The 12,080-nt window shown below is 41.5% G+C and overlaps 1 protein-coding gene across 5 annotated transcripts in view; it reads left to right on the top strand.

Moving 5' to 3' along the window:
- Sorcs1 (sortilin related VPS10 domain containing receptor 1) overlaps nt 1–12,080 on the top strand; it is a 504,706-nt gene that overhangs the window by 185,904 nt on the left and 306,722 nt on the right. For all 5 annotated transcript variants that reach the window (XM_038329254.1, XM_038329237.1, XM_038329246.1 and 2 more), the window contains exon 2: nt 1,094–1,161. In XM_038329254.1, coding sequence (XP_038185182.1) covers nt 1,094–1,161 — 68 coding nt within the window. The remainder of the gene's footprint in view (nt 1–1,093; nt 1,162–12,080) is intronic.

Here is a 12,080-nt window from a genome sequence, read left to right as displayed (position 1 = left end):
TGCCCTGGGGCTTGGGTACTCCAGGAAGTCAGGTGGAGCCTATTCATGGCTACAGGTACCAATGATGCTGTCATCTTAACCTGCTATGATGACCTAGTCTGTCACAAGCACTGAAAAGCAAGGATCAGGCCTCTGAAACTCCCGTATTCTTTCTGAGAAGTTTTGTTGTTGTTGTAATGTTTGGGTCACAGACTCTAATCTTCACTGTGCTGTTTGTGTTCTCCTCTAGCATGAGGGGACATTCTGGATGATCAGTTAATGTTTCCTGAATTTGAATAAATCAACCAAATGGTTTGATTTCCTCTAAGTGGGGATAGGAACAGGAAACAAATCAAAGGGACCTTTTTCTGTGAAGCGCAGAGGAATTTGTTCAGGGTCTGTTTTTCCTGAAATCTGTTCCTAATTTGGAGGCTTTTCCATACCCAACTTTATAATCTCAGGGATCATGTGTCCCAGAACTGTCTTGTTACAATGCCCTTGCTTTTCCCTTCTGTGGTATAGTAGCTCCTCTCTCACTGTGAAGTCAGAAGAAAGAGTTAATCAAACTCATAAAGAAAGAGAAGGAGCTAATGTTGAAGACACCCAAGCTAATTTCTATTAATTTGTACTTATGATCCATTTTTATTCTTCACATCAATGTTTCCCAGGAGTTAGCATCTTGCTCTTTACTGGCAATCTCAGATGGGCACACTGAGGTTCAGGAATCAAAGATGGTGGACCGTGCGGCCCAGCTATGGGAGCTGGGAACTTCACCACTGACCTTTCCTGAATATTTACTCAGGAGCTAACTTGAAGTGTACATATTTGACAGTTGTGTAAGCTTCCTAGAATATATTAAGCTCACCAGGGTAAGTCATACACAGACAAAACAGGCATCACTGTGTGGGGGGTAGCACCAAAAAAGGTGGGCAGGGCATAAGGCCAGAGCAGATCAGTACCAGCCTGCCAGCCCTCTGCAGCTGAAAAGCAGTAACAATTTATTCAATTATGTTAAGCACCCATTAAAGGAGTCCTAAGCCCTCCCCTGGGCCATTTCATTTCTAAGAGATCGTAATTGTTTGAGACTAACCATGGTTTCTTCTTCTGCCTTCAGGTGATTCTCATTTTGACAAAGTTGTATGACTATAACCTTGGGAGCATCACCGAGAGCTCACTCTGGAGGTACGTAGACGAATCAGGTCTCTAATTACTGTGCTGTTTAAGCCCGGTGTCTGCTAGCGCTGTCTCCTGAAGTCTCATGTTCTGGTGGGAAGGTTTCTGGTGCTGTGCACGCCTTTCTTTCCTTTCATTCTGTCTCCTCTGGGGACGGATCGACTGTCTATTGGCAGGAGAAGAAATGCCTTCTTCTCCTGGTCAGTGAGACTGTTGTGTTCTGTTCTTCCGTAACTGCTAATGTGTTTTGATTCCCATGCTTCTTACTGATCTGGGAACTTGTGAAGAAAGGGGCTGGGTTTCCCCTTGGAGAAAACCTTACCCCAGTTCCCAAGGCTGCAGGAGCCAATCTCCTGTCAGGGGCAAGGCTTTCGCAGTTTGCTGTCCATGGTCCTGCAGTTCCCAAGAAGCACACAGGCAAGCCCACAGACCTATGTATGTGCATATACCTGTATCTCAGGGCTTCATGTTTTATTTCAAACACATACAAATTGTGTAAAAAAAAAAAGCCTACTGTGTCAAATTAATGGATACAAATCATTTAGAGACAGAATATCTCACGAGCAAAGATGTTTGGGGGGGGGTTGTTATCAGTCTGAATTAAAAAAAAAAAGACAAACGTTCAGTAACCCGATACAATCTACTTTACTGTTTCTTTGGGTTTTTCTATAGTGCCCTTTTTCTCGTTCCTCTAAATGTTACCATCCTAACCAGCCTATATCAGATGGCCATGCCTGCACCAGCCCCTGAAATCCAGTAGAGCACTGCCTCAGAATGGTTTCTCCCAGCTCATCTTGTAATCCCAGAGAGACATTGGCTTTGTCTACGTGAAGTCGAGGGGTGGACCAAGGCTAATACTCAGTACTGCACCCAAAAGCTTGGCTGTTTTGGTTTGTGACTTGATAATCATGAAATTCTTTAGTGCATTAAGTGCCCCGCACCTAGTGCATTATTTAAATTCAGTCAGCCTTGATCAGAATGTTCATGACTCAGTAAATTTGTGTCTCCTGATAGTGTGTGCATTCTAGTGTGTGCATTCACAAGAATAAAAGCCCATACAGTGTACCTGTCATAAGCAGTGCAGATCATAGAGTAGACAATTAAGAAACATGCAGCTTAGTCTCAGAGAGGTAGAGGGCATTTGCACACAAAGGCCTACTAACTGCACTGTGGCAAATACACAGAACCACACAGGAGAAGGTGGTACTAGACCACTAAAATACAGTCAACTTGCTCCTTTCTCTCTGATGAGACTATTAAGAGTATGTTTTTCCAATCTTAGGGAGGGAGGTTTATAAAGTAAAAATGGCTCCTGCCATCACAGTGCTAGAAGCAGAGACTGGAGCATTACCAGAGCTTGGTAGCTGTCCAGACTACCCAATAAGTCAGTGCCATGTACACGAAAAACTCTATTTTAAAGAAATAAGGCAGAGAGTGCTCAAGGATGCATCTAGTAAGTTGACCTGTGTTGTCCACACAGCACAAGCATGGTTCATGCCCTACCACAGACATAATCAAACATAATACACACAGAGATTAATAGTTAACATACGTGCATAGATTAGTAGGATTTTTTAAGTACTGAGATTCTTATCAGCACATTTTTCTACTTCTGCAAAATTCTAAGCAACTGAGAAATGTTTAACAACCAGATCCAAAGCCTGAGTTAAGCCTTATTGTTTGACTTTCTACCAGCTGAATACTACAGAGTCAAGTGTCAGAGGCCCTCTGGGAACTGGAGTAGGTGGGGGCCAAGAGCCAGTTGACCTTGTACTCAAGTCCTTAGGACTTACAGCTCTTTGGATCTATGAGACAGGGATGACAAGCTACTATTGTACACAATTAATGAGATTTACTCCCTGTTCGGGCTGCCATCGATTGCACCTTAATCCCGGAGCAAGTTGCTGATTTTGTTTTGTGTTTTGTTGTTCGCTGGGGGGTCAAACTGAGAGGGGCCGGGTGTGCTGACACAGAACAATTAACCACACCTGAGTAGCAACTCTAGCTGATAGTGGATTAAGTCTTGAGATTTGTGGGGAAAGCCGCTTTTCCCCTTTGAAGCAAGATAAGCTTAAAGGTTTAGATAAATAAAAATGTCAAATCAGGATACAGTATCTCCAAGAAGTAGTATATTCATCTTTCCCCTCACTTAGTATCTCCAAGAAGAAATATATTCATCTTTCCCCTCTCGTGTCCTGGGTAATCAGCACTCTGCAGAGAGGGCTTAGCTAGTGAGGAAGCCCTAGGCACTTTCTGAAGAAGATGCTAGCACGCACTTTTAAAGGCGCACACACCAGCACGGCCGCTGTCAGAGAGGTTTGCTGTTGCGGGTGACTGATCCAAAGCAGAGTCTCACATCCCACCACTGGATGGCAAGATGGTTCCTCTTCCCACTCCAGACAGTCCAGGGGAGCAGCGAGGAGTGTCTTGGGTCAGACTCTTTGTTAACTTCCTGCTTTGAAGAGTATTTTTCCTACCAAACCTAGTTTTTACTCAGCTGTAAATAAAAGGCTATGAGATGGAAGCACACACTCTAAAAACGATGTGTGGAAATGTCGCTGCATGAGCATTTCCCGTATTAATACACACCCAATGACGCGGTCCATTTCTGTGCGTGCTGCTGTGCACCACCACTACCCCGAAGGCCTGCGGGCTGCCATCTCACACATCTCTCTCCCTCCCCTTTGCAGTCTGGATTCATCGCAGTTTTCGAGCTTCTCCTTTTCAGGCCGTATCTACAACACAAGCAGTGACTTTGGCTCCGAAACTTTCACACTTACTTTATTAAGATTAAATTGCTAATTTTCTAAATCAAGGAAGTAGTATGTGTTCATTATAATGAGCCAGTTAATGCAGCAATGTCTGAATACACCATGCACTTTCCACACAGGTCCAGCCTTCTTGGCGTTGGCATTATTAACAGTAGCCGATGGTTTTGTTCAGTGTTTGGGACCCAATATAAGTGTTAATCAATATATTTAACTAGGAATAATTTTATGTGTTTTCTTGCTTATGACTGCAGAAGTGTTTATTTACCCCACTCTGGCAGCCTATTTTCTTTCACTTGGGAGTAAATCATGGGTATATATTCAAACTAACACATTTAAAGATGAGTCCAAGTTGTAAGTCCTCCAGTATGTGGAATACACATATTGAGTTAAGCTAACTCAAGAAATGCTTTCTGAGGAGCAGGAAATGTTCTCTGTGTATTTATTCTTGAACCCACCCAATAAAATCATTCCTGATAGTATCTCCAGTTTCCACAAGAGAGAAGTGAGGGTTGGGGAAATTCAAGAGCTTCCTGAGTGATTTGTGATTATACAGAGCAGATACTCGTTAGTCTGTCTTCTTAACGTGTATGTGCCTGGCTCTTGTTTACCTTTCTGATGTCCCTTCAGTCTCATTAGTAAATTTTAGTTATGATCTATAGTACTTTAGAAACAGACTTGTAGGCCTGTCCTTATATTTTCATAGCTTGATCCCTGCAAAGTGCCAAGGAGTTCTAAAAGTGCCTTCAATATACAAAAACCTGCACTATAATGTAAGTAACTATCTGGACTATATCCCAAGAATGCTGGAATGATATATTCAGTAGCAATAGCTGAATGCAAATGTCTTTAGGATTTCACTAAGTTTGAATGGTTTCAATACTTGTTTTCTGCCGTGTTTTTCTCCCAGTACATTCTAATGAGTATGATATTGAGTATCTTTACAGTTTTTGATCTAGGGTCTTGTGGACTGCTTTTCTAATCACACCAAGAAAATTGCCTCTTCTTCATTAATGCCATGGTGTATCATGTGTCTTTGTCTTCTAATTGTTGTCAGATGTTTATTGATATCATTCAGTTCAAGAAACAATTCAAAATCTAATCAGAAGTAGGTACTCTGTGCAGATAGAAGCATGGTAAAGTGTAAAAGAAAGCTGTGCACAAGATATTAGGATTTTTGTCTATTTCCACTCTAGCTAATAAAAGCAGATGGTGCCCGTGTATGACAGTGTGTATATAAAATGTCTCCATAGGCTCATGTCTGGCGGGATTGCTCCAGCTAGTGCAGGTACTATGAGATGCCTGTATCATATGGACTCTGGGATAATCTGTTGAGAGGGTCAAAGCAGAATGAACTGTGAGGGGTTGGCACATAATTGAGTACAGAAGTCACTGGTTGAAGGTTTTTATATACTGTCCCTGTTCCCTTTTCCTCTCTCCCTGATTTGTGGGCACTGCCAAGAAAGCAGCTCCAGTGCACCACATTCTCTTTGCCATGATGTCCTAAAAGCCATGCAGCCAGCTAAGCATGGACTCAAATATCTGAAACCATAAGACGAGGTAAATCATCCAGTTAATTTTTTTTATCTAGACAGTTGTCAGAGAGACTTAATGGTGAATACCCTCATTATGTCTTAGTTTCCTCTTTGATGCCCTCCCCAACAAAAAGAAAATGGCTCATACTAAGAATCAATGAAGTCTGTTTTTCTTAGAAACAATATATTAAAAATGGCTTAGATGAAGAGTTGTTAAAAGAGCGAGAATGAGTTGTCTTTAGGAGTGGGATCCCTGTAGATGAAGCATGCTCTAGTAGATGGCCCCACATGTGTGGAGCTGGGCAGCAAATTGAACTAAGTAGGTTATTAAACATAAGACTGGCTTGGGAAATGGATGGAAGGAGGATCTGGGAAGAGTTACAGGAAGTAGTGGGGAGTGGGATAAAGATGATCAAGTGTATTGTATCTATAATGTATACATATGAACCAAGAGACCATGACAGAAACCACAAGGACCTACAAAAGTTTAAGCAAAATACAATTACAGAACTGAGAAGGGGAAGTGAACACAAAATTCTACCCCTAATTAAAAAGTTATTTACAATAGATACCCACTTGGAAAGCAAAATTATATTTTCTCCAAGGGAGCTTTTTCTGGAGTCTCAGATAACCTTAGATGATCTTTATTGTTTTTTTTTCTGCCCTTGTATTACATGTCCCTCTTTCTTGACCATCATCACCCACCCCACTTACTAAAACTCTCCAGAAATGAAGAAGACTGTATATTATATCCTAAATAATACTTGTAGGTTCTACCAAAATGACAGGTGGTCTTGGAAGGCCACTCCATCTATGGAGCCTCTCCTTGGATTTTAGACTTGGATAGGCTGAATGTGAATCCAAGCCCTGTTGACTTACTTGTTTTAAGGACATGGAGAATGTATTGATTCCCCTTTCCTTGTTTTCTCATCCAAAAATGTGGGTTTTGTCTCATAGGAGTCTGGTTGCATTGTGATAAACACCTAAAACTCCTACAGAACACACAATAAACAATGGAAACAGACAGACAAAAATGAGGGCTTTAACACCTATTTGGTCATTACCTGAAATGACTCTCCCCTTATATGGTTTCCCCAATAAACAATACTAATAACTTTGTATGGCAGTTTGAATGAGGATGGCCCAATAGGTTCATATGTTTGAATGTTTTTTTTCAAAGTTGATGGGAACTGTTTGGGAAGGATTAGGAGGTGTGGCCTTGTAAGAGGAGATATGTCACTGGGCATGGGCTTTGAGGTTTCAAAATTCCATTCCATTCCCACTTAGCCCCTGTTTTCTCTGCCTTGTGACTGTGGATCAAGATGTAAACTTTCAGTCAATGCTCCAGTGCTGTGCCATTTTCCCCACCATAATGATCATGAACTCTAACCCTCAAGAGTCGTGAGGGTTAAAAAAAATGTTTTTTGTTTGTTTTTGTTGTTTTTTTCCTTCGTCCTAGTGTCTTATTATGGCACTACAGTAACGAAGACACTGTATTTTGTTAATTGAGAACTTTCCTGGAAGTGCTGTCAATGCGTGCATTTAACCATCCTCAAAACAGTTCAGAAGATTGGCTCTAGCCTTGTACTACTATCATATATGAGGAAACTGATGCACAGAGAAGTAACCAGCATAGGATCATCAGGAGGTCAAGCAATAGAGGAGGAAGCAGGTTGAGAATGCCTCACTGAGAAAAGGTACCAGGATGTGTGATTAAACATAGATAAGATTTACGGATTAATTTAGATTGTAAGAGCTAGTTGATAAGAAGCCTGAGCAAATTAGCAAAGCAGTTTATAATTAATATAAGCCTCTGTGTGTTTCCTTGGTACTGAACAGCTGTGGGACTGGGCAGGACATAAACTTCCATCTACATACTTGACTCAGGCATGGATGCTCCTGATCCCAGGCTCTGAACTCACAGGAAACATGTCTTGTCCTAGCTCTCCCTGAACCACAGACAAGAAAGCATTGGTTATATGCAAATCCATTCTTGTTCCATATCTAATTTCCTTTAGACTGCTATTTTCTGGACATGTCTTACCGTTTCTGAAAGTTAGGAAGTTTCATATTACCTCCTTTACCGATGTATCCCAGCACCAAGTACTATTCTTGTTTTAGAGCAGATAATCAGCATTTTGATGAATTTATTGGAGAAATATTTTGTTGGAAAATTATCTTTGTCATGTGTGGATTTAATTAACTGATATAAAGCTTGCTCCATCTTACATATCATGGGAAATCAAAGGTTTCCAGAAGTTCGTTTATTCAAATGTCAGGTTGTTTTAATTTATTGTCAGTGCACATGTGCAAGGTGGCAGATATTAATTTAATTTCAGTATGTAATTGACGCTGTCATGCTGTGTGGCTACACCTATACCCCCATGGGTGCTGGAAGCTAATACAATGTAAAGGGAAGGCAAATGTACACAACTAGCATTCAAGGACTGTTTAGGCACAAATGTAAGCAATGTCTGTTGGTTCCTTATCACAACTACACCAGGCTGTGCTCTCACCTGAGAATCGCCTTCACTGCTCATGTGAGCAGCCAGGCCAGCAGTGGAGCCTGCAAGCAGTGGTTCTGGGCTGAGCTGTGTGTCTCACAGGACAACAAGGAAGAGGGCTGAACTATCGGAGAACTTTAGAAAACCCCTTTTTTATTTAGCTGAAGTTGCTGATATACTGTTCTGTGCATCATGCCGAATACTTTTCGCTCTGCCCTCCTCTTTGCAAAGAGAAATGGTGAGCCAGAGAGTTATCCCTCAGCATGGCTTCCTTTCTTTCTCCTGCTGGGATGTGAGCAAGGTTGTCACCCTTGGTTTATTGGCTTCAAACAATCTGTGATTGCACAGGATTATGACTTCTTAGGTTGTAGAAGCAGGAGATGCAATCAATTCATAAAACGCACAGGACTGTTTTTTTTTTTCTGTAAAAAAATGTGTATTATTTCTGCCAGCATTTTTAGGAACCAAGACTTAAAAGAGCTTTTGAAAAGAATCTATCTTGAATGTCCTGCTTCATTGCACTTTCAAATGCGAACGCTGAGCTGAGCCCAGGTGAGCTCTGCTTTAACTCTTCGGAGTTAGCAAAAGGTAAGATGACATCACAAAAGTCTGCCTTTGCCACATTCAGCTCTTAGCCAGAGCAGCTGGGAAGTTTATATTCATTATTCTGATCTAAACACATAGCCTTTGAATTGACCACACACTTGTATTAACCATGATTTGAGGTAGAGAATAAAGTTGTTTTCATCAGAACAAGAAATATTTTGTCTAGAAACCTTTGGAAAGTTCCTGGAATTTATTGCATCATAATTTTCTTACTTAATTTCCCATTATTTCACATCATCTCTGTGTCATCCCTGATCACTCTGTTACTATTCTCCTACAGTTGAAAATCTGTCACTTTTGACCTCAAAAAAAAAAAAAGTTCTTTCAAATTGCATTTGCATGGGGACATTTTCTATTTAGGGTTGTAGAAAGCATGAACATTGCTACAGCTTCCCTTAGGCAGCTGTGGGCTATTGTCCACAGTACAGCCTTGGCAATTGTAATTTTTCTGACACAGTGTAACTATGCCTGCTGCTGCTGGCCTTGACATGATACTCTCTTGTCAGTTTTCCAGAGATTACAGGCTGGTGCTGTGGGAGGTATATGAACCCAGGGACTCTGCTTGTCCTTGCTGCTTTGCTTGTTTGTGTTAGGGTGATAAAGTATTTGCAGCTGGTAGAGTTTTACCCTCAAGTGATTCACTGGTTATTCATTCATAGAGCACTTGAAACATAGGATACAGTTCTCCTTCAGTTAGTTACTAGGAAGCATGTGTGATTGGGGCTGGGGAGGTGAAGTCAGCTCCTTCCTAAAGTTCAAGCGGTATGGAATACCCGAGGCAGCTGATTTTATAGCAGTGCTGATTGGTTTCTCCCCAGGTCATTGGGGGCTGAAGATTAATTGTTATACAGATTCCACATGGACTCTAGATACAACTCTGTGGGAAATATTCAGAGTGAAAATTAGGAACAATTCTCGTATTAAACCTACTTAGAATGGGTAGAGAAAAGGTACAGTTAGCAAAGTAGCTATAAATGTCAAGATATGTGTTACATATGAGTTACGTAGACCAGAGCAGAAAGAGCCTGTGTTTTGGGTCCTTGTCCCTGAATATCCTAGGCCCTACTTTCTTCTTTGAGTAGGTATTATTTGTCACTCCTTAGTCCCTAGATGCACCAGAAACAATGCTGCCCAGAAGAATCTATATGGCGTCTTTTCTTTCTTTCTTTCTTTCTTTCTTTCTTTCTTTCTTTCTTTCTTTCTTTCTTTCTTTCTTTCTTTTTCTTTCTTTTCTTTCTTTTCTCTTTCTTCTCTCTTTCTCTCTCTTCTCTTTCTCTCCGTCTCTTCTCTCTCTCTCTTCTCTCTCTCTCGCTCTCTCTCTCTTCCTCTCCCTTTCTCTCTCTTCTCTCTCTCCTTCTCTCCTCTCCTCTCCTCCTTCTCTCTTCTCTGCCTCTCTCTCTTCCTCCCTCCTCTCCTCTCTCCTCTCTCCTCTCTCTTTCTTTCTTGTGAAACAGGAATGTTGAATTCAGATCCTTGTGTATTCTACACCAGCCCTCTATCCCTGAACCATCTCCATGCCCCCCCCCCCTTTTTTTGCTCTTTCCATTATTTTTCTTTTGCTTAGTTAACATGGATCAACTTAAAAAATCTACGTGAAACACTTTCTTCCTAAACGGACAAGGATTGTCTTGAAACAGTTCCATAGCCCCACAAGCCTTATCCTCCCGCCTCCTTCTCCCAAGTGATTGAGACTACAGGCCTCACCATTGGCCATGACTCCCTTGTAGATTCTTTGTCAGTATGACAAAAATAGATGTGGTAACTGTTTAATCTCGTCAAGCCTTCGTTAATGTTACCATTTCTTGGCATCTTTTTCCTTGTCTAGCAAATGGGTTTGCTGTTAATTTAGTTTATTTGTTAAAGAGATACAGCATGCTCACTTAAGATTTGATGCAACTTCTGTGTATTTAGCCAGGTGATTGATTTAGCAGAACTGTTGTGGCCACAAAGATTAGCTGGTGGATTATTTTGTGAGGAATAGTTTTCTACTGAGTCTGGGACTTCTATTTTAGTTTCCCATGGGGCTTTTAGCATTGAGTCCTGCGTCATAGTCGATGACCATTATGATGCTTCTTCCCAAGAGAACGAAGGTACAGCTTTCTGCTAGGCCTTGTGTTTAAATTCTATCACAGAGGCATAGCTGATCTCGAAATCAGTGTTTAGGAAATCCCTGTACCAGATCTATGCTTTCAACTTCCTTTTGCTCATGAAGACATTGACCCATATAGGTTTGCTCTGTGAGAAAATGTACTCCAAGTCCAGATGAACAGAAAGGCCTCCTTACATGTGAGCAGTCTTCCTTTCTAGAATGCTCCAGGGGCTTCTCTCTTCATGACCCCAGGATGCGGTCCTTGCCTTGCTGCTGCTGTGACACAATACCAATAAACACAGCTTGACAAAAGAAGGGTGGTTTGATGGCTCACACACCTAGAGTACAGTCCATCGTGGCTCGGAAGACAGGCACAGTCAAGTAGTGGAGACCTATGATTTGCCGACCTCAGCTCTCTTTCCACATTGTGTTTAACCTGGTACCCAGCCATAAATTGGTATTGCTCATGTTTGGGTTCTACTTTTCTGTTTCAGTTTATTTAATCTAGAAAATCCCTCACAGACGTACGCAAAGGCTTGTTTCCGTGACAATTCTAAATGCTATCAAATTTAGAATCGGGGTTCACCTACACAAGGCCTGAAGACATGTGAGCCAACCCACTGTGAAATCGACTGTGTTAAAGAAAAATGTACCCTGTGACTTTCTAACAAATCCAGCTCCTACCTTGACTCGAGTGCCTCTTTTCTATGCTCCATCTCTGATTTCCATTTATTGGTTATAGGATCCTAGTGACATGAGTGAGCAGCCACTCTGCAGCTTTGCCTTAGGAAATCATATATCTGAATGGCAATGAAATTCCTGCTGGGACCCAGGTGGAAACAAGAAGGGGAAATCTCTGTGAAGAGCTGCGTGCCAAATGCAAAACAAGGTGTTGGCTTGAGGCCAACTGGAAGACAGGCACGGTAGCGAGTGTGACTTCCAGGGATGAGTCGGTATTCAAGAGCAGTTATCTCTCTCCTTCCTCTATTGCAGAGATCACTTTGCAGCTTCTCAGGTGGTAGGAAAAATGGCTGGCATTCAGATACTCTCCAGTCTGATGGCAATAAGGAGCGTTTATTCAAAAGGATTGAGGTTACAGGCTGCTAGTTCTTCAGTTTAATTTTTACATTTCAAAGTATGTTGCAGAAAGGTTCGAAATTGAAAATGGAAATTGCTTTACCTACTTGAGTTTCCGCATACTTTTGGAAATAAAATCTAAACAGTAAACCTCCTGAAATGAACGCTACACTGATGAGTCCTTTGAAATAGCATAATCTGTGCATGCCGAGGCTGTGCTAACGTAGCTAGAGATCCAAATCTTAGTGCTACCCTTGCTTGTCTAACCTCTGGAAAGTTGTCTCATGCTTATAACCGCGGGTCCTTCGTTTATACAAAAAATATTATTTAGACCAGTAGTTCTCAACCT

This window comes from Arvicola amphibius, chromosome 1 (genome assembly GCF_903992535.2).
Source record: "Arvicola amphibius chromosome 1, mArvAmp1.2, whole genome shotgun sequence".
Classification (NCBI taxonomy): Eukaryota; Metazoa; Chordata; class Mammalia; order Rodentia; family Cricetidae; genus Arvicola; species Arvicola amphibius.
Note: the sequence above shows the minus strand (reverse complement) of the source record. Positions and strands in the feature narration are given on the sequence as shown.